General features: G+C 39.7%; 2 protein-coding genes across 2 annotated transcripts in view; one reads left to right on the forward strand and one right to left on the reverse strand.

Annotated features, from left to right (window-relative positions):
- Nucleotides 1-18: 18 nt before the first annotated feature.
- LOC111144522 (TM2 domain containing 2) lies at nt 19-6,250 on the reverse strand. The gene is made up of 4 exons (XM_022498841.1): nt 5,882-6,250; nt 5,001-5,088; nt 3,018-3,133; nt 19-1,846 (listed from the first exon to the last, which is right to left on the reverse strand). Exons 1-4 carry the CDS (start codon nt 6,106-6,108, stop codon nt 1,633-1,635), a joined length of 645 nt encoding a protein of 214 aa, XP_022354549.1. The 5' UTR covers nt 6,109-6,250; the 3' UTR covers nt 19-1,632.
- A 53-nt stretch (nt 6,251-6,303) lies between these two features.
- Nucleotides 6,304-23,192, forward strand: part of LOC111144521 (ADAM metallopeptidase domain 9) — a 149,237-nt gene continuing 132,348 nt past the window's right edge. The window contains exons 1-3 of the mRNA XM_022498840.1: nt 6,304-6,831; nt 16,341-16,438; nt 19,520-19,578. Coding sequence (XP_022354548.1) covers nt 6,735-6,831; nt 16,341-16,438; nt 19,520-19,578 — 254 coding nt within the window. The 5' untranslated portion in view covers nt 6,304-6,734. The remainder of the gene's footprint in view (nt 6,832-16,340; nt 16,439-19,519; nt 19,579-23,192) is intronic.

Genomic DNA, 23,192 nt, shown 5'->3' on the forward strand with positions numbered 1-23,192 from the left:
TTGTTTTTTTTAAAATATGGGATCTTAGAGTCTATGCAAAATTTTATTTATGTGTATTTTTTCCTGGGGAGGGGGTCTGGTTTTTTCATGACCTCCAACAATTTAAAAAATACTATATACTTATATACAGACATTATGGATAAGAATCTACCAATTATTAGTTACAAACAAGGTTTAGGTCAATGTGGTACAGAATTTTCAAGACAGAATAATCTGTTTTAATTTTTACACATTTGTCAACCACTTAATAATATAAGAACAGTAATTATATTAATCAGGGATAATAAAGCTGAAGCTTTCAGGAAAGCTGCTTCATAATGATAGAGCATATCCAGTGTTAATTTAACTGTGATTCTTGGTTTTTATGTCAACTATTAGGAGACCAAGTTTTGAGTAGTTCTACCTTGATTGTTTCTAGAACTTATCCTGAATATCGGGCTCTTTGTTCGACCTGTCTGTAAAGTCCTCCTTTTACTTCATATTTAAGAGTTCTTTTCAACCTAAATTGCAAAGGATGAGAACTAGGTTTCTCAGAACTTACAATTTAGAACATTTCCTTTTATTGCCAGTGATTTGGGAATGCAAAAGCTTGGCTGTCTCTTCTTTCCGACAATTGAGTCCGGTAGCCCACAGTGAGAACTTCTGGTACCATGCTTATTTTGACGGAATGTGTTCTTTTTTGCCCCCATAAATCATGTCTTAACTCCACCCAATTCTTGGTAATTCTGTCCTTTAAGTAAGAATGTTGTTTTTTTTTCTTTTTGCCCCAAAGATATGACGCTTTTCACCTTACCTGACATAATTGTGAAGATAATTTTATATTAGTTGTAGAATATATTTTTTACCAGCCTACAACATAGGCTCTCTGAACTTGTATATAACTAATTTTTAAATAGGATAGCCAAGAGGAGAGCTTACCCCAGACATACCTGATTATTGTTGGGCTTTCAAAATATAACTGAAATGAAGAAATTACTGTACTGCATATACCGCCTCTGGAGCATAATAATGATGTAACAATAGGATTTATTAGTAGAGTGGTTCATTTCAAATGCCTGGCTTTTAGCAAAACATACAGAATTTTGAGTCTCACTCTACTTACTGAAAATACCAAACAGCATTCCAGGTTGGCAAAATTTATTCCACAACTTAAATTCAGAAAGTCAGAATTTCAGTGAGTATTAAAATCCATGGCCATTTTATTTCTGCTGAAGATCTTCACTGGTTCAGCTTCACCTCTCCTCTGCATGAAGATTCAGGGTCACAAAATGCACCTAAAAATATTCACTTTGCTCATCTTGTCGGGTCCACTTGCTCCAATGTACTGAAGATACAGCAATGTATAGAAATACAGTATGGAAACCCTTGCAACTTATAAGTTAGTCACTATCCTTTATATGTTATATGTGAGGAAAGGTACACACTTGATTCCCAAACACTGTTTGCTTGTCATTTCTAGTCTGCAAGATAAAATTTGGGTTGGAAACCCAGAGTCCAAAGAAACCTTTCTAACCAAACCCATTCCCTCTGAAGAAGGAGAGTAATGGTCAGGTCTGTTATCAAGGAAGAGTTTTGCGCCTGTAGAGATGAATTCAGAAGACGCGCCTCTCTGGGCCACGACCACAGCCCTTCTCAGTAGACAGTGCACCAATTGCTGCCATCACTTGGCATCAGCCCTCCGGTAATGAGCAAAATAAGGTCAACAAACCACCAAATCCCAAGTCCTCCAAGTGTCAATAGCTTCCCCACTGCGGTGCCAGTGTGTCCCAGACAGAACCGGTCCACTCCGAAACATCCCAGGAAGAACGAGTAGAGTAAAGTGGTTATGAAGTAGTGTCCCGTGTACCTAGACAGAAGGAATGAAGAGGAAGATGTTTACCACATTAAAATTAAAACACTTAAGGACGAATGAATTTCATGTAAGCGAAAGGATGATGTAGCAGTCGCTCTGTGGCCTCTCATTCTCCCCAAAAAGAAAATCTCTAGTTGGCCTAGGCTCTCAAAAGAGTACTACCTAGGGCATAAAGGAACAAATACTGACTGGACTGGACAAGAGATAATCAAGCACATGTGCTCTGTAGGCATCCTGGGAGGAGGAGAATCTGGGCCTGCAGCCCTCCCTGACTCAGGCAGCTTTCCTGAGGCTGCACTTCTGAATGCAGTTCTCTACGGAAATGTCATTGTCTTTCCTCAGATGAGCACTGATCTCTGTATACCCTTCTGCTGTTTTGTGGCAACTAAAAATGAGTTTTCTTCAGTAAGGACTTGGGTCTTATGTACTGCGATGACACTCAATTACAATTGCTCTAATATCGTCATCAAACACCACGGACTCCATTAGCAACTGATATAAATACATTCTGTGCCTTCCAGCAAAATTTACAGAAATTACCCTAATTCTTTAAGATAAACTTATTTTTCAGGAGAGAGATCCACACTTGTCATAATAAAACCTTTATTTCTCTGGGACGCCTGGGTGGCTCAGTTGGTTAAGCGTCTGCCTTCAGCTCTGGTCTTGATCCCAAGGTGCTGGGATTGACCCCCACATTTGGCTCCCTGCTCAGCAGGGAGTCTGCTTCTCCCTCTGCCTGTGCTCTCACTCTCTTTCTCTCTGACAAATAAATAAAATCTTTAAAGAAATAAAGAAAGAATAAAACCTTCATTCCTCAAATATTAAGGCTATTTTTATAGGACTTATGTCTACCATAGGAATTTTGGAGCTAGATGATCTGGTCTAGCTCCTTTATTTTGTAGGTGAGGGACAAAGTCTCCGGTCTTCTACCCGCACTTAGCTTGTTGATGAAAGAGACATTTAGAACTTATGGCCTCTGGTCTCATAAGTCCAGTGTCCTTTCTGTTTGTAACCACATCGCTCCTGCCCATGGATTATGCACAGTGGTAATCACGTTGCCCCTTTAACACTTAAGATAAAAGAAAAAAGTCATATCATGAGATGACAAGGAAAACAGCTCTACCTCTATCCAAGTACCAACTACCCCATTCAAAGTAACACTTACTTTATACAAGGTTTATTCTCCCGCAGGAAGGTCCTAGGACTGGCACACTCAATCCCATCGAGGGCCCGGCACTGGACAGAAGTGTGTTCCACGTCACTGTAGGCCTGTCCACCGAACTGTGGCATAAAGACCAAACCAAAACAAAACAACCCAAACTTACCAAAGAAGTTACACAAAATAGATCTTTATATTCATTAATAAGAGGTGACTCAGGACAATAATTATACTAACAAAGTTGGGGTAAGGCTGTGTTCAAGAGCAAGGAATTTAGTGATTCAAGTGATTTTAAATTATTCCACCCTAACTGTATGTTGTTTTAAATAAACTCTTTTTTTTTCCTTGTAACTAGCTTCTTTAATATGGTGAAAAAATTTAAAGTCAGTTTCATTAAACACCACTTAGAATAGATGAACACAATATTTTAATCATCCTATATTTACAGGAAAGAGCACATAATTGAGCATTTGGGAATGGGTATTTAAAAAATCAATGTGTATTAGAAGTTTGTTCTATATATATTGTAAATGAACATAATTAGGAAAAGACCTCAGAATATCATCTGACTCAGAACTTTTTTTTGAATGTGTGATTATCAGATATCTGTAGTACGTTTTTGTGTAAGTTTAAATTTCAGCAAAAAATTTCAGAACAGGACCTCTTACCATTTATGTAATTGAATTCTAGCAGAGAAAGCACAGCTGTACATTCTCCACTGGCACCTTATTAAGTTGTTCACTACTGTTTTCATTGGTGCATTCCTTAAAGGGAAGGGAGCTGGAAATCATACTTCCCTGGGATTTAGGTGCCTGAGTACTGGTCCTCTAGGACTTCTGGGGAAAGTGGCAGCTTGAGTGGCCTGACAGGAACAGCTCAGTTTTTAATTATAATAGGTAAAAGCAGGGGCACCTGGGTGGCTCATTTGGTTGAGCACCTGACTCTTGATTTCGGCTCAGGTCATGATCTTGGGGTCATGGGATTGAGCTCTGCATCCAGGCTTTGCGCTCAGCACAAGTCTGCTTGAGATTCTCTCCCTCTGTCCCTCTTTCCCCTCTTTGCTCTTTCTCTCAAATGAATAAATAAATCTTAAAAAAAAAATAAAATGGGCAAAAGTGATCTCTATACAATGCTACTCAAACCTTCAAAACCTTCATTGATAATTATCAACAGATCAAGATCTCATTTTATTGAAAATGTTTCTTTACACATGACTGCATTAAGAGTTGCCTTTTGGTCTTATTACTTTCAGGTTTATTTCTCTGTCTCTGATTTAGTACAAACCATGTTTTCCCATAACTCTTATACCTGATTGAATCTTGACTTGCATTATGCAGCATGATGGGGAGGTACATGAACTTCACTGGTTTTGGGGGAGACTAACTAGGATGTTATTAATGGAACTGAATGGCTTTCTTCCATCCCAAGAGGCCATTGTTACCCAAGGCTTCTCCTTGAATACTACAACCTTCTACAGAGGCAGATACTGATAGACCCCATCTATTTTTTAAGGACATGGTGGAAAATGCTTGCCTTATGAAAAGAAAGATCATTGGCAAAAGGAGCTTTGCCCGAAATGCATGTGTAACAAAGATGCAGCTTAGTCCATTATTGGTTTTAGAAAGTGCATAAGCAAAAAAAAAAAAAAAAAAAAAGCATAAGCCTTTCTTTTGTTCTTTTAGGAAAGTGCATACTTGAAGGATAATGAGGAGGTGACATAATAGCTTTAAATCAGTCAATATCAGCCCAAAGAACCAAAGACAGGTTGGTCTGTGCACCTGGGCAGTTTTGGCACAGATACTTCTTCCTGAGGAAATGAAATGGCTTGATCGGTCATTGACACTGGCCAGGCTGGAAATTTCCAGGAAGTCATTCTAATGAAGTCTATAGAAAGGTAACTTCATACCCCTGATACTTTGTTGTAACAGCATTTGGCCAGTACTATTTCTCTATGGAAGAGTTTGCTTATAAAACAAAATGAAAACCCACCTTGAGACAACCATAACCGAGTTCCTGGGATGCTGTTGCATTTCCAACATGGTCCACTGGGTCATCACATTCTATAAATTCATCAGGTCTGTAAATCACCGGTAAGATCATGACTGTCATTCTCATATGGTTTTTGCAAATGGCTGTTTAAGTGTATATAATCAAAATAGGCAAGAGACACTTCTTCAAGTTTTCTAGGGTTTAATTCTGACTGATCCCCAAGGCAAGAGATGCTGTCAGACTGAAGAACAGCAGGTCAAATAGACAGCCATCCAAAATGATCCTTTTGTTGGGGAAGGGGAGCGTTTCTGGTCCTATTTCTACGTGGATTCTACTCCCATGGCTTTCTCCCTTTCCTAGGCAAGGAGCCACAAGGCAATGGGAACAAAACTGAAGCCAAAGGATTCCCAGTTCTCTCTGCATTTCCCAAACGCCTTTTCTCATGGACTAAAAAGAGATGTTAAAAATGACTTGGTTCTGAACGGTTAGGATATTGCTTTTCTAAAAGAAAGTGCCTTGTGGCAAGGACAAGTCATTTCCTCTATTTGTGCCTCATAATGAACACCTACAATGGATTCTCCTTCGTTAAAGGGAGCAGGACAGAGAAGGCACAACCTCGTACCCTTCTTCCGAAGACTATATGATGTCACTCCTCCCTAGTTCTCTTTCGGGATCCCAAAGGATCTGCCACCGACACACAAGGTTTCCCCCTGATGGGTGAGAGGAGTGAGAAACCTGCATGAAATTTACCTCCCGCATGTTGACAGGTCCTCTGATGAAGAGGGTCTGGGGAAAAAAAAAGCAGCCTCCCTTCCCCCACCCCAACACCCGTATATCCTTGGCCCCATCTCCATCTCTGCCTCGACATCTGGGTAGCTTACAGGTAAGAGCAAAGGATGACTGGAGACTGGGGGTCGCCATATTCCCAGCTCGGAGCGCCGGCAGAGCCCTCTGGGTGGGCGGCGCCAGCGGATGTGAGCTCGGGTTCGGCCGTAGCGTTGTGCGAGTGGCTCCGAGAGACACAGTGCAGCAGAAGTAGATTCCCCAGCAGCAAAGCCGCTTGGCCGCACAGAAGTAAGTAACTCACCGGGCAACCACCCAGCACCATCTTCCCGGGCCCAGTGGCGGAGACCCGGACTCAACCACAAAGCCGAGCCTACACATTCGACCCAAGCAAGCCCTGCCGGGTTAGGCCTTTCCGCAGAGCCGGACTCCTCGCCACAAAATAGCCAATGGGCGCGCGGCTCGACGCTCCGCCCAACGCCCGCAAGCCAATCAGAAAAGGCTGCGCAGGGGGGCGGGGCTGCCCTTCATTTCTGCTCCTCAATTCCGCTTCTGGGGCTCGCTCTCCGCCTTCTTTTCCTTCTAGTGCTTCCTCCAATCAGGTTCTTCTACGCCCAAAGTAGGCGGGCCTAGGAGCAGAGAGGGCGGGGCGTGACAGGCAGTAGGCGAGGCAGCGAGTGTGAAGGGGCGGGGCAAACTCGTCAGGATTTTAGCAGCAGGACAGAAATCCCTTCTCCCGCCTGCGACTGGATTTTTCTCTACGTCAGCGTAGGGAGCGCGATGTCGGGAGCGAGCTCGGACAAGAGCCGAGTTGCGTCAGTGCCGAGCGCGTGTTCGTCCCGGGCGCGCGCATCCCGGCCAGCTCTGGGGCCCCGGCAGGGCTGGGAAATGATGGAGCAGGCGGAGGCAGAGGCGATCCAGTGTTGAGTGGAACCTGCGGAATCTGCCGCGATGGGATCGGGCGCAGGCTCGCCCTTTCGGGTCCTCCGGCTCCAGTGGCTGCTGCTGTTTGACTTGGTGGGCCCAGTTCTCGGTGCGGCTCGGCCAGGTGGGTGTCCGCCCCGCAGGGACCTCTGAGATTTGTTTCCTAGGGTTGGGACGCTCGGAGTTACCCCGTGGTGCCTGGGAGCGGAGGGGCCTGGCTGGGGACTGGACCTGGGGTCGGGAGGCGGAGCCGCTCCAGCTGTGTGTGGAGAGTGCTCGGACCCGAGGCTCGGGGTCTGGCGCCCCAAACCCTTCTTGGCAGTGTTCTGGCTGGTCCCTTTTCCTCCGTCTCCGGCTTGGCAGAGCCTTTTGCAGTGCGCCCCACCCCCATCTAGCTCATAACTGGGTCCCCCAGACTCTCTTGGGACTTCTCTGGGACCAACTCTGCCCTCAGGGAGTCGGCTGAAAAGCCTTGGAGTCTGAGTGCACGCCGAGGGTGTGTTCTTGTTTAAACTGCTTTGAGAAATGGAGCTTGGTTTTGCTTGTGAGTTGGAAAGAGACCGGGAGATGGAAGTTTCGCTCCAGGTTATCATAATTTGAAGTTTTGACGTTCATTTTAAGAGCGGAGTTTCTAGTATGTCCACCGAACTAGATTTAGTGATGGAATAAAGGAGGGTTGCTCATTTGTCTTGGGCCATTTTGTTGTTATAGTAAAGAGTACTTATTTTTGGAAGCGAAGTGCTATGTTTCTATAGCCAAACAGTCTTCTATCTGCATTTTTACTGGGTTCGTAATGTCTTAAATCCGTAAAAATAATCCCTGCTCTGCTTAAGCACCGGATTGTGGTAAGAATTAAATCGTTTATGTGAGATTGCTTTTGAATCGTGAAACTTCCCTTGAATATGTAAGGTATTTATCGTGGAGATGCCGAAACGTAGTGGTAACAAATTGCTAACACTCTAGCTTCTTTCTGGAAACGGCTTCGTTTGTTTTGGCTCTTGCTGAAATTATTGTTTGCATGGCTCTTATTTTCTTTATTAGCCCTTGAGTATGATGGAGAATGAGAGTTTTTACTGAAGGTTGCCTTGAGAGTTGCTCAAAGGTGATGATGGAAGATTTCACTGTAGGATTGCTGACCTTCAGGAATTGCTTTTTTTTTTTTTTTTTTTTGGGCAATTAAGTAAATTTGCCTCTTTGGAATTCTGAAGCTCTAAATACTGAAACTTCATTGAATGGGAAGACACCATATCTTTTCTGGTTAACACTGTTTTTGCTGTGCTTTTCATAGATGGTTAACATTTACCAGTCTGTAAGGTGAAGTATAGTATATACATTTGGAGTTTTAGTAATCCATCATTGTCTGTTTGCAAATATTAATAAGACTATATTTTTAATGTTAATGTATGTATTAGTGGATACTTGCATATAGATGAATGGAAGATCTTTATGCTTTTTAAAAAAAATTTAAGATTTTATTTATTTGAGAGCATGAGGGAGTGTGGGGAGTGGGCAGAGAGAGAGGGAGAAGCAGACTCCATGCAGAGCGGGGAGTCCGACTCAGGGCCTGATCCCAGGGTACCTGAGCAGAAGTCAGATGCTTAACAGATTGAGCCACCCACACGCACCTAGAATAGCCTTATGGGTCTTAACCATGGCTTTAACAGTTTATGGCCAATCCTTCATTTAAGCGTGGTCATGCTTTCAAAATTTAGTCAGCATTTATGGAGTTTCTGTAAGACACCATGCTTAATGCTTATGGAGGGGCAAAGGGTGACCAAATGGGCTAAAGTCTTGATGGGAGATGTATAAAACCTTGGGGGAGGTTTATAGTATAAGTGGTATTTGATCTCATCTACATCAGGGAATGTTCAAATCAAAGGATATGAATGTGTTCTAAGGAGAAGAAAGAGTTTTTGTGAAGAGTATGGAAGGATAAAAAGAACATGACTTGTTAGGGAATGAAGAGAATGTCTGCAGGTGGTCTATAGGAAAGGGAGGCAAGGAAGAAACTAAGGTAGATTGGTACCCATTGGTACAGCCTTCTATTCCGTGATAAGACGTTTGGACTTTACCCTGTAGGAAGTTCTTTGGGCAAGAAGGTTTTTCAGATTCCATACGACATAACTAGATTTGCGATTAAGGTAACTGGCAAAGCAGGGGAAGACAGAACACAGGAGGGAGAGACTGGAGGCTGGGAGAGACCAGCTGAGAGGCTTTTGTAATAGTTAGCAATGAGTCAACTCATATTTCTCCGGGAATGTTCCTCCAAAATCAGCTGACTAAATTTTTGCAATACAGGATGTTTAAAACATGCACTGAAACATTTTCTGTTAATGAAGAGGAATTTGAGGACTCAGTAAGTAACACCCACACATTAGTTACAGTAGAAGTTGAATAGGTTTTAGTAGGATCATTACTACCATTTATAATGTTGTGTCAATGAGGAAATGCAGTATAAATTCCAAAGGGCTGACACAGTAAACTTAAAAAACAAAACAAAACTGAGGCTGACAAAGGTAATTTTCTATCATTGTGAAAAAATAACAAGGGGAATTGGGTATGAAACCTTTTCCGATTTTCTCTTTTAAGGTAGTAATTATGATGCAGACCTAGATTTTTTTTTTTTTTTTTTTTTTAAGGCTAGATTCTAAAGACATTGAGTTTTAAAGCTTACTTATGGTGAATCACTATAAAACAAACTACATGGTAAGAGCTTAAATCCATACTAATTTTGTCTTGGGTGCCAGCAAATTACTTGAATTTGTATCTTTGTGTTTTTGCTGTAAAGGAGAATGCAGTCTTTTAAATTTCAAGGTAGTTTTGCTTTTAACTTTTTTTTTTTTTAAAGATTTTATTTATTTATTTGACAGACAGATCACAAGTAGGTAGAGAGGCAGGCTCAGAGGGAAGCAGCCTCCCTGCTGAGCAGAGAGCCTGATGCGGGGCTTGATCCCAGGACCCTGAGATCATGACCTGAGCCGAAGGCAGAGGCTTTAACCCACTGAGCCACCCAGGTGCTCCGATTTTTGCTTTTAACTTTTAAGTAAAAAAGAAAACATTTATAATTAATATATGTACAAAACGAGTTCTAGGTTCAAGGCAATTTTCAAGAAACATTTAAAATTTTATGTCACCAAAGTTGACTTTATATTTGTTTTTTGTTAAAAATCCTAGTTTAGGGGTGCCTGAGTGGCTCAGTGGGATCCATGGCCCTGCTTCGGGCTCTCTGTCAAGTAAATAAATAAAATCTTTAAAGAAAAAAAGTATATGGGAAATGCCTTTTTCCCATCGACATATTTTTCTTTTAATGAGATTTTTCATGGTTTAACTCATTTAGGAGGTTCCCCCCCCCTTCCTTTTATAGTATTCCTTAGAACCCTTATGCACGTAGACCCCTGGAGAGCCTGCTCCATTGGCTTCACTGATAAATTAGAATTCTTTGTGAATAGGAGCTCTGATCCCAGCTACCTGAGAGGGGTGGCTAAGCATTCTATAGCAGAGCCATACAATGAAATAGAACATTGACGTTAAAATGACAACTGTGTGGACCACATGGATTTCTGGAGAATTGGCATAAAAAGATACTCATCATAAAAATAAAGCTTAATTCTGGTTGTACATGACAATTAACAAGTAGGAGATCCGTTATGAATGACTCTAAAGATAAGAAGGCATTTACTCAACATGTAGTCATCAAATACTTACTGTACCAGAACAGGAAACACATGATCCATAAATTATATTGTCCTTATAAGGTATCATTCTTTGTCTCAAGAAACTGAAATTCCTTGCTAGAGGAGCTTTAAGTTCTCGAGGGCATTAAATCTTCTAAGTGGTTGGTGGTTTTCCCATAGGGGCACTTAAAAACAAACAACAGCAAAAGCTCTGTTTCTTTTTAAATGTGAAGACGGGAAAATGGTAAAAAAAAAAAAAATCACTCAAAAAATGTAAGAAGGTAGGACATAGCAATTGAAATTATAATTATTTTGAGTATAATTATTAGTATATGATATTTGAGGCTGCCCTTGTGAATGGAATGGAAATATGTGGCTCAAAGTAACGGGGTTTTCTGGATTTAATTACAATAATTTCTCTTTTAAAATAATTCAGGCAACAAAATTATTTTATTCATGCTCTCTATGGAACTCAGGTTTATTTTCTATATAGAGTGAAAGTATTTAAAGGTGGCTGTTTGTTTACATAATAGACAGGAAGGAGAGGAGAAAAGCCCATGACTGAGAATTCACATTTGTTTGCTTTGCAATTAAGTAGAATTCTTTTAACGTGTTTCCCTCTACTACAGTTACTATTATGAAACATATACTTAGACTTTCTTCAAAACACAGTTCATAAAAAGATCTAAGGAGTTAGAGGAATAAAGAAGTGCAACTAAACACCCTTCTCTTTCTTTCACTAAGTTGAGGACTCTTTAAGTTTCATGTTTCAGCTCTTATTTTTATCTCCAGCCCATGTTTCCTAGTAATCCGATTTTTGACAGTGTGCTTATTCTGTCAAATTCCAAAGTAACAAATCTGTATCCTCTGCTAGTTGATTGTATTAAGATTTTTATTTTCATTGTATACTATATGCTTATAGTGGTTCTCAGCGGGGAGCAGTTTTGCCCCCAGAAGGCATCTGGGGGATATTTTTAGTTGTCACACTGATAGTTCTTCTGGCATCTAGTGGATAGAGGCCATGAATGCTACTAAACATCCTACGTTGCACAAGGCAGCCCCCCACAGCAAAGAATTTTCTGGCCCCAAATGTCAGCAGTGCTGAGGCGGAAGCTTTGTACAAATAATGTGCATGTAATTCCTTTATAGTAACATGGGAAACATGTAACTTTGGTTCCCATGAGAAGGTTGCTACTATTTGGGATTAAAAAAAAAAAGGGAATTCGGGAAAAAATATGTACACATTTGTTATGATGTTCTTGGAACTCCTTATGGCACTCAGAAAGATCCTTGGATTTTAAAACCAAGAAGTCAGTATTCCTGGAATAACAGCTTGACATAGAGAAGTTATTTTTGGGTGCTATAATTTTGAGAGTCTTATTAAAAATAAAGGATTAACTGTGTTGTTGTTTTTTTCCTAACAAGAATTATGTTTTAAAATGAGAAGGGCAGAAAGAGTTTTGTATCTTATTTTCCTATACTGGATTGCTATACTATACTATAAAGTATAGTATAGCAAAGGGCGGAAAGAGTTTTGTGTTTTATTTTCCTATACTGGATTGCTATACTGATACTATAAAGTTATTTAACCTGTTTCAAATTGAAAGTTCTTTAAATACCTGCCTGCCCAATTGTAGTTCTCTTTTCTGAGACATTTCTTTTTCTCTGTGATTTCTTCTGAGTTGAATGAGATGAAAAAAAACCTTGAGTTGCATATTGTTTAGCTTCTAGTGTTAACAGTTCCCTGAACCTGTTACGATATATGTCAAAGCCTGTAAAGATTTACCTAAAAAACTTTCTAGTTTGAAATAACGCTAGAGTCATAGGAAGTTGCAAATAAATGTACACAGTGATTAACTTTTTGTCACACAGAGCATTAATTTATTACCTGCTAAAAGAATTTTATTCCTGCCAACTATTTGCACCACTGAGACAGAACAGGAACTTGCAGAAAAACCCTGGCCCCCTCAGAGCACCAATGGCAGGAACCCATTTCTCTAGTCCAGCTTGCAGGTGGCTCTATGTGATCAGGAAGCCAGAAGCCACAAGCTGGAAACAGGCAACAGGACCCAATTTACAACAGGTGTGCTCCTACAAAGACCAGACCAGACCACACCAGTCAGAGGCAAATGGACCCCAGCTCTGACTTTTTGCTGACTTTTCTCCCCAGTATAATGCTAAATATTATGCCCAGAGGTGGAAACTTAACATGCAAATGAAACATAACATGTGTGAAGCATGGTTGGTCAACTGGGGCCTAATTTCCTGTATTTCCCCACTGCTATATGCTTAGATGTCACTCCTTTCCTACCTCAGCTGCTTTAAAAACTTTTCCTGGCCATTGTTCACGGAGCTAGCCCAAGGACGCTTTGCTTTGTGCTATCTGCCTTTTGCTCAGCAGAAGCCCCTGATAAAAGTCTTGCTTGAACATTCCTGCTTGGCTTATCAGTTTTCATTGCCCAGAGTGCCGGAGTCTAGTTCTGTAAGGTCACCACATTTCTAGTAGTTGAACAGCTTATCATGATCTAGAGTGAAATTAAGGTAATATTGAAACTTGTATTTTTAGCAATTTGAAAACAACAGAGGTCATTGAAACATTTCTTCTGGGTGGGGCAGTAGTCCTGTACCTCAGTTGATGTAGGATTAAAGATATTTTATCTAGTGATCTGAAGCCTTCATTTGTGAAGGCCTTGGGGATTTCTTTTGACATGGTTCCCCATTAACAATTCCAAATATCTGAATGATATTTTATTATAGTATGTCATAAGTATGCCTTGGATTAGCTTATGGCCACTTTTGTGAGTATTGGAGTCCATTTCTGGTGTTTTCATGTAATGACTTAAAGCCATCTTAGATGGCATAATATGCTATAGTATAAAGATATAAGGGGTTTGAAGTTGGGTAAAGAGTTTGAAAACTGTTAGTATGATATGTATTGTATTAGATAGGATACAATTTGTTTTCCTTTTGTATCTTTTTTAAAATCCCAAGCTAGACAAGATTATAGATTTTTTTTTTTTTAAAGATTTTGTTTATTTGACAGAGAGAGACAGGGAGAGAGGGAGCACAAACAGGGGGAGTGGGAGAGGGAGAAGCAGGCTTCCGGCTGAGCAGGAGCCCAATATGGGACTCCATCCCAGGACCCTGAGATCAAGACCTGAGCCGAAGGCAGCTGCTGCTCAATGACTGAGCCACTTAGGAGCCCCAGAATAGACATTTTTATGTACAGTGATATCTTGGAGAAAGTTAGCTGTAAGTGCTTCATTTTAATCTGTATTTGAGAAATCTGAGAGGTGTAAAACTTAATGTGTGAATGAGCCCCCAGTTTGGATCCAAAGGAAGAGAATGGGAGTAGGGAGACCAGGTAAGAAGGAACGGTCTTGTAGGTGTGAGGTTAGTTAGGCTGATAAAAAGAAAGGAACTTTGGGAGATGCTAGATAATCAGTACTTTAAATGGATTGTGCCTTTTTGTTGAACAAATACTCTTTTTTTTCCCCCTTATAATTTTAAAAGTAATACAGGGATTATGCATTACTCCTTGTAAAAACAAATTCAAACCATACAGACATGGAGGGATGCAGGAAATAAGTCCCATGTCCTTATCTCAATGTTCCATATCTCTGTGTGTCTGTATATATCTAAACCACATTCATGAGGAGGCTTAAGACTAGCATACACAAATAGAAAGACTGAGGGAAGAACAGACACGTTTTTTCTCTCAGTGGATCTAGTCCATTGTGACAACTCCTTCAAACAAGTTTGGTACATTTACTTATGATATTTACATGTTTACATATGACTTGTAGTCTCATATATATGCAAAATGATATAATATTTCATAAATGCTATACTGCAGAGTTGATTAAAATGAAGTTTCTCCCCTCATCCCACTCCCTATAGGTAGCTACTTTAAAATATAATTATTTTATCATAGAAAATTTTAAACATACATAACGGCAGAGAGAATAATGAACTCACATGTACCCATTACCCAACTTCAATATAATTTCGTATGTATCTCTTCCCTCAAACACACTCTATTTTGATACAAATCCTAGACATCATATAATTTTGTCTGTGTAAGACATAAGGACTTTAAAAAGAAACCTTATCCACAATATGGTTATTACACATAAAAAAATTAACAGTAATTTTTCAGGATCATCAAGATTTCCCTGATTGGGGGCGCCTGGGTGGCTCAGTGGGTTAAGCCGCTGCCTTCGGCTCAGGTCATGATCTCAGGGTCCTGGGATTGAGCCCCGCATCGGGCTCTCTGCTCAGCGGGGAGCCTGCTTCCTCCTCTCTCTCTGCCTGCCTCTCTGCCTGCTTGTGATCTCTGTCTGTCAAATAAATGAATAAAATCTTTAAAAAAAAAAAAAAAGATTTCCCTGATTGTTTCAGAATTTGTTTTTTTCCATTGATTTGTTGAATTAGGATCCAAAGAGGTCCATATATTTATAAGGCTCTTTAACTTATGGAAGTCCTTCTTCCCCCCACCCTCTCTTGGGCATTTATTTGTGAGGGAAGTTCCACTTAATTAAATTATTGTAATATACAGACATATATAGAGATGGAATTTTCATTCATGGTCCTTAAGTGGTGACCATCTACTTCATCAAGTTCACTGAAAAAAATTGACATGCCATCAGCAAAGATCCTGGAAGAAGATAATTGTGTTGGGTGTATTGAGAGACCTTGTATCAGACTCCAACAAGGGGTGTCTTACTAAGGGATTTCCTTGGGCAATTTTGATTATACTCCATTTTTGCTCTAGTGATGACTTTGGAACCCAAGTTCCACTTAGCTATGATTCCACTGTGCGGTAAACTGAACAGGATTGGAATTGGGAGTAAGTCTGCATGATTGTTTTTGAGTTCTTCACTGTTAATACATTTTATCAGAAGTGAGTTTTTGTTTTTAGGACACATTAATGGCAGTAATGTAATTTGAGATAATCTACATTGTTAAGTGTGTATTTATTAAAGTTAACCGATCAGGCATTGAAAGTAACTTTTCTAATTGTCCTTGTTTGTTTCATAAGTATTCCAATACCATATCAGGGTGATCAGGTATGATTATGATATGGGATGAAGGGAGAGACTTCATTTTATTTTATTTTATTTTATTTTATTTATTTTTTTTTTAAAGATTTTATTTATTTATTTGACAGACAGAGATCACAAGTAGGCAGAGAGGCAGGCAGAGAGAGAGGAAGGGAAGCAGGCTCCCTGCTGAGCAGAGAGCCCGATGTGGGACTCAATCCCAGGACCCTGAGATCATGACCTGAGCCGAAGGCAGCGGCTTAACCCACTGAGCCACCCAGGCGCCCTGGAGAGACTTCATTTTAATCAACTCTGCAGTATAGCATTTATGAAACATTATATCATATCGCACATATATGAGACTATAAAATGTCATATGTAAACATATAAATATCATAAGTAAATGTACCAAACTTGTTTGAAGGAGTTGTCACAATGGACTCAATCCACTGAGAGAAAAATGTGTCTGTTCTTCCCTCAGTCTTTCTGTTTGTGTATGCTAGTCATTCATGTTGGGTGAGGGTGAAAATGGGAGATGAGTAAATGGTGCTAGGCTCCAGATGCCTTCCCTCCACTTCTTCTCCAAAGCACTTTTTTTTTTTTTCTTGTGTGTATACCTTCAGATTTATTTTAAGGAAAAGGATTAATAAGATTTATAGCAAAAAATTGTTTGAAAATGATTGCTGTGTATACACTGTGAAGACTTACATCCTTTTAAATGAAAATATTTTTCCCCTCATATTTATCAAGTATATTGCTATTTTTTGTATGAAATACACATGCACACACGTATATATGAATGTCACATGATTTTCCTGTGATTTAAACATTCAGCCTTTGATTTCCATTACATTTTGGTACCATTTAGTTTTTCACATTTACTTGTTATGTAATATTTATTATTCCTTTTTCTATAGGCTTTCAACAGACCTCACATCTCTCTTCTTATGAAATTATAACTCCTTGGAGATTAACTAGAGAACGAAGAGAAGCCCCTAGGCCCTATTCAAAACAGGCAAGTTATCTCTTGAGAAGTATGTATGTGTTTAAATTTTACTTTTTTTTTTTTTTTTAAAGATAGTGTGTTACTTTCAACAGGGGTTGGTTCACTGAGAAGTGTTGGCCAGTGAACAGTACACCACCATACATATGGCATTGATATCCATTGGCCATTATTCTAGTAAAAGTAATATATTGATCCTTAGTAGCTTTTTTTTTTTTTTTTTTGAAAGACAAATGGTCAACTTGAAACATAACAGAATGAAATAATTAAATAAAATTCTATGACCAGGGTAGGATGTGGATTATATAATTTTCTAACCCTTTTCTCACTGGTCTTGGTTACAGTGGCCTTTTCATAATAATAAGAATTAATCTCTCTCTTAGCTTATGATAGGTAGAATACATCATACTGTATCTTCACAGACTCTGGAGAATAGTAGTATGTTACATGTATATATTTCATTATATGGGAATGTTCACTCAAAAGTGAGTTTTATCTCTGTATCAGAAGAAACATTACTGTGTTGTTAAAGGGGTAACCAGTACACAAAAATTATTTTTTATACTGTTTTCTCCAACTGTAAAGTTCAAAAATACTAAGTTTGGAATTCAGTTGATTTTGCAAACTCTTCAACTTTAGAAAAGTATAATCTAACTTTATTATAATTTAACAGTAACAGATGATGAAGGATAGAGTTTAGCTATATTATGTCTGAATCTCCAGTATATTCATAAGTAGAAGGAAGCTCATACATTGTACAGGGACTGGGCCTTGTAGAAAGAACACTGGAGTTCAGAGGCAGGAGAGTTTAGTTCTTGCCCGCCCTCTGAGTACTACCTCTAGTTGCATACGTCATTCAACTCTAGTTCTTCTCTATTAAGTAAGGAATAAATGGCTCTACAATTTATAATTCTTCCTTCATTCTGTTTTGAACTAGATGTTCTACCATTTGATTATGTTTTGTCTTAGGATGGAATTAATGTGTACTTGCTTCATTATTTTTCTCCTTTTCTTCACTTTTTAGCACAGGGACTATGCTTTCCATTTTATTGTGTGTCTGATTTCTACATCAGTACTGCACACATAAGTACTTGTGATCATAACAAATGTCATTCATATGCCCTGATAAATATTTGAACAAGTAAAAGCACGGTTTGGGCATTGGAGATATGGCAGTGAACAAAATAGACACAATTCATGTTCTTATGGAGTTTCCATTCTAGCAGGATGGGGGTAGAAGGAGACAGTAAACAAAGAAATAATATAAATTAATAATGTAGATTATTTAAGGTGATAATATGTGCTCTTGAGAAGATTATACCAGGAAGGTGGATAGTGAGTGCTGGAAGTGAGTGTATGGGTGGGGTAAGAGGGTTTGTATTTTTTTGTAGGGCAGCCTAGGAAAGCCTTACTGAGAAGTTGACCCTTGAGTAAAGACTGGAAGCAGGGGAATGAGCAATCTGGACAAATATTTGGGCAAGCAGTGTAGTATCACGAAACAACTCTCAGACTCTTCAAAATTTCTGTGACAATAGGACAACCAAGAGCAGATACGATAGAACAGCACATGCCCAAATTGTGAAAGTGGAAGGAGCTTGGAATTTTTGTTGTTGTTTCTAACTTTCTTTTGTTTAATTTTTAGTTTTGATTCTTTTCTTATTGGAGTATAATTAATATACAATGTTATATTAGTGTCAGATGTACGGTTTAATGACTTGGTAATTCTATACATGACTCAGTGCTCACCATAAGTGAAGTCACCATCTGTCACCAAACAGAGTTATTACCACCCTACTGACTATATTCTCTATGCTGTACTTTTCATCTCTGTTGTCTTATTTATTTTGTCACTGGAAGTTTGTACCTAGGAGCTTGGTATTTTTGATGCCTAAGTTGAGATTGAGGTAGGTCACAGGTAGCTCACGTTATGAAAATAGAGTGCCAGGAGCTGTAACTTGGTCTAGGCCCTAGAAGTGGGCTCTTGATGAGTTCCAGAAGAGGGGATCATGCTATTTCTTGGCAAAACGTTAACTTAGAGCCCAGAAACAGTAAGGAAAATAAGAGGACACTTCTGATAATATTATTTGTTGAGTCCCTCTATGACTTTTCTTTTTGGTCAAAGAGTTAATGCAAAGTGAAATCTCATGGTTCTAGGGATTACAGTAAGCACTTCTGGTGGATGAACTGGTGAGCTGCTGGGGAAGTTGTTTGAGATAAAGAAGAGGGGCCTGTGAACTTGAGGTTGTCTAAGTGCAGGTTACCTTATCTCCGTTCATTGGCTAAGATGCTGTCATTTGTAAGACACACTGTTGTTTAATAGACCACTAATTACGAGGCTCCTGGGTGGCTCAGTGGGTTAAAGCCTCTGCCTTCGGCTCAGGTCATGATCCCAGTGTTCTGGGATCGAGCCCCGCATCAGGCTCTGCTCCACAGAGAGCCTGCTTCCTCCTCTCTCTCTGCCTGCCTCTCTGCCTACTTGTGATCTCTGTCGGTCAAATAAATAAAAAAAATCTTAAAAAAAAAAATAGACCACTAATTACAAAAGAAACAGAGGCCTGCCAGTTCGACTGCTGTGCCTTTGTATGATGCATCCTGATTTCAGAGATGTTCATTTGAGGGGAAAAATGTGGTTTTAGAAGTGGTGAAATGTGGTAAGCTGTGTGAAGCCATAAAATCATAAGAGTATGAATTTCAACTTTTGGGTGACCAGAACTAAAGATAATCCCTTGAAACTAAGAAATGCATTTCACTTAAACAAAAGGGAAGAAGTACTTTACATTGTAGTTAATACATGACCAGACTTAATAGAAATAATTTATGAAGTTACAGCTGAATTATAAATGAATTTAAGGAAAGTTTAGATGGACATGCAAGTGATTTCCCACAATGGGTTATTAAAGGAAGGTAGGGATGATCAGAGTATCTTTTTATTATTTAAGAGCAGTTATAAGGTTCTGTAAAACAATTTCAGTCGGTGCCAGATTATTTTAACTCAGGATGGAATTTCTAGTCTTATAAATACCTGTTTTGAAAAGTGATTTATAAGATGGTGTTTTACTGTTTTTTTCTCCCCCCCGCCCCCCGTGCTTTTAGGTGTCTTATATCATTCAAGCTGAAGGAAAAGAGCATATTATTCACTTGGAAAGAAACAAGTAAGAAATTTAATTTACTTTGGCTTTTTGGTTTAAAAAATAGTATGTTTTTAAAGATAGTGTATTTTATTTTATGTATTTTTAAAAAAATATTTTATTTATTTATTTGAGAGAGAGAGAGTGGGAGAGAGCATGAGAGGGGAGAAGGTCAGAGGGAGAAGCAGACTCCCCATGGAGCTGGGAGCCTGATGCAGGACTCCATCCTGGGACTTTGGAATCATGGCCTGAGCCGGAGGCAGTCGCTTAACCAAATGAGCCACCCAGGCACCCAAAGATAGTGTATTTTAAATAGTATGTTTAAATAGTCTTAATAGTCTTTAAATAGTCTTAAAGAAGTCTTTAATAGCTATATCAGTCTGCTTGTGCTGCCATAACAAAATGATGTAGACTTTAAAAAAAAAAGGAAGTTTATTTTTCTCACAGTTCTGGAAACCAGAAGTCCAAGATCAAGGGGCCAACTGGGCTGGTGTCTGGAGAGGGCTCTCCCCTTGAGTTGCAGATGGCCATCTTCTCATGCTGCGCTTACATGGCCTCCTTGTTATGGGGGGGGAGTGGGGCTTAGGGGAAGGAGCAAGCTCTGTGGTGTCTCTTGTAATAGGGACACCAATTCTGTCAGTTCAGGACCTTACTCTTATGACCTTATTTAACCATAATTACTTCCTTAGTAGCTCCATTTCCAAATATAGCCACACTGGCTGTGAGGCTTCAACATATGAATTTTTCTACAGGGGTTGAGCATGGGGAGAGGGGATGGTGACAAATATTTAGGATGCAAGAGTAGTCTCTCACCACTCCCTTTTAATCCCTTCTCCACATTTTGGCGTGTTTTCACCTGATTCCACTTTGGTAATCTGTTTTCTTTGCCCCCCCCTCTTGAAATGCCAAGTTTTTAACCATGCTGAGTCACCCACTTTCCTGTGGTCTCTCTCTCCCTTTTCCTTTTTCTTTCTTTCTTTTTAAAAAAGATTTATTTATCTCTTTGAGAGAGAGAGAAAGAGAGAGAAGGTCAGAGGGAGAAGGAGAGAGAATCTCAAGCAAGCTCCCCACTGAGCATGCACCCTGATGTGGGACTTGACCTCATGACTCTGAGATCACAGCCTGAGCTGAAACCAAGAGTCAGATGCTTAACTGACTGTGCCACCCAGGCGCCCCCCCCCTTCCCTTTTCTTATGTAGCACAACTTCAATATCTTAGTGAAAAATCCTAGAAAAAAATGTCGCCTGATAAGCCCATCTACAGTGAGGTGTGAATGAGGGAGATATAAAGTATTTCTGTCTAAGGACGTGCTGCTCAAAGCATAGTCCTGGAACCTCTCAGCAGCCCTTGAGAATTTGTCAAGTGCAAATTCACTGGACTAACCCTAGAATGAAGCAAACGTTTGGGAGGTGTCATAGCAATTTGTGTTTTAACAAGCTTTCTAGATGTTTTAACAAGCTTTCTAGATGCATTTTGTGCATCCTCAAGTTTGATTAAGACTTTTAATCTAGAAGAGGATGTTAATCCAAAGGGTTTGAGTCATCCTAGCAGAAGTTCAGGCAGTGCAACAGATACCGTCCAGCAGACTTTCTGAAGTCTTCTACTGTATTTGATGGACATTAACATTTATTGAACATTTTCTATGTCCCAGGCACTGTATTAGGTACTTTTAGGTATATTATTTATATAATTCTCAAAAAACTCCTGAAGGATTCTTGCTTGACTCTAATGCAATGATGTCAATATGTAAGAAAACCCTAATAGGTCCAAATATTTTCTTCTGTTCCTTTCTGTAGGACATGTAAATTAATTAAAATGTCAATAAAATAATACAGTTGACCTTTGAACAACATAGGTTTGAACCAATGGGTCGACTTATATGTGGATTCTTTTCGATAAATATATGTACAATACTGTAGATGATTTTCTCTTCCTTATAACCTTATGATTTTCTTTCTTTCTTTCTTTTTTCTTCTTTTTTTTTTTTGGAGAGTGAGAGACAGGGAGAGAGAGAAAGAGCACTAGCATGGGGTAGGGAGAGGGGCAGAGAAAAAAGGAGAGAGATAGTCTTAAGCAGGTTCCATGCCCAGTATGGGGCCCACTGTGGGGCCTGATCTCCCGACCCTGAGATCATGACCTGAGCTAAAATCCAGAATTGGACGCTCGACCAAGTGAGCCGCCCAGGCACCCCCCCTCACTGTCCCTTTTTTCCCTAAGAGAGAGAGAGAGAGGAGGGGAGGGGCAGAGGGAGAGAGAGAAACTTAAGGTGGTTCCATGCCCCACATGGAGTCTGACTCAGGGCTTAATCTCACAACCCTGAGATCATATCTGAGCTGATCATATCTGACCTGAGCTGATATCAGGAGTGTGACTCTTAACTGACTGAGCCACCCAGGTACCCCTTTATGCTTTTCTTGACAACATTTTCTTTGGCTTACTTTATTGAAAGAATACAGTGTAAAATACATATAATGTGTAAAATATGTGTTAATTGACCACTTACATTATCGATAAGGCTTCTGGTCAACAGTGGGAGGTTAGTAGTTACGTATTTAGGGAGTCAAAAATTATATTTGGGTTTTTGACTGCACGGGGTGCATGGGGTGTCAGTGCCCCAAAGTCCTGTGTTGTTTAAGGGTCAACTATAGTTTCTTATGTTTGTATAGTTTTCATCTTATAAAGCATTTTCATAACCTTTATCTCATTTATCATATTGTTATAACAACCTAAATGTTGAGCAGTGTCTGTTGTCCTCATTTTATGCATTAAGAATATCAAGGTTCAGGGAAATTCCTTGACTTGCTCAAACGTAGTTTGTAAGGGTTTAAGCTGGGGTACAAGTCCACATCATTTGACCAGAAGTCTGGTGATCTACGTATGTATGTTATGTTTGCTCTCTATTACTATGCTTCTTGATTTGGTGGCAAATGGTACTTTTCCAGGCATTTGTAAGAGTTGTTAGGCCTTTGAGTATCTTTGAAAGGTGGTCATCAAAGCTAGTGATCACTAATGAAAAACACAGTAGATAGTCTATAATAGAATGGCTCGGATGCATTCTTTGTAGTAACAGGGAAATTATGAAATTCAATGAAGGAGTGACTGTGTTCTAGTAAATGCATATTTTTTCCTTCCATTGCCTCTAGAATAGTGGTCTTAACTCTTTTTAGGTCTCAAATCCCTTAAGAATTGGTTAAGGCCATGAACCCTTCTTGTGGAGGAGGGTACGTAATCACTTACATGGAGTATTTGGCAGGAACTAGGGGTTATGGGAAAGAAGAGATCACATCTTTTTGTGCGGGTGCTGCAAGATTTAAAAATGAAATGGAAGGGTAACTTAAATATGTCACTTTTATTATTGATAAGGGCTAGAGGTTTTAGCTTAGAATGAAAGCCTGGTGGGCCTACTAATCCTGAACCCCAGCTTCAGGCAGAGGGGCCTTTAGGTAGCACATTTATGTCAGTGCTACCTAGTGGCTACTCTCCTTCTGGAGAAGCAGAGCAGAATTTGCTCTCTCTGGGTAGGCAGTGACTTCAGAGCGAAGCAAACTATCTCCAGTTTATTCTTTCCAGATTCACCACTAGATGGAGGGTGTGTGTGTGTGTGTGTGTGTGTGTGTGTGTGTGTGTGTGTGTGTGTG

This window comes from Enhydra lutris, unplaced genomic scaffold (assembly GCF_002288905.1).
Source record: "Enhydra lutris kenyoni isolate GAN:26980312 unplaced genomic scaffold, ASM228890v2 scaffoldscaffold11, whole genome shotgun sequence".
Taxonomy (NCBI): domain Eukaryota; kingdom Metazoa; phylum Chordata; class Mammalia; order Carnivora; family Mustelidae; genus Enhydra; species Enhydra lutris.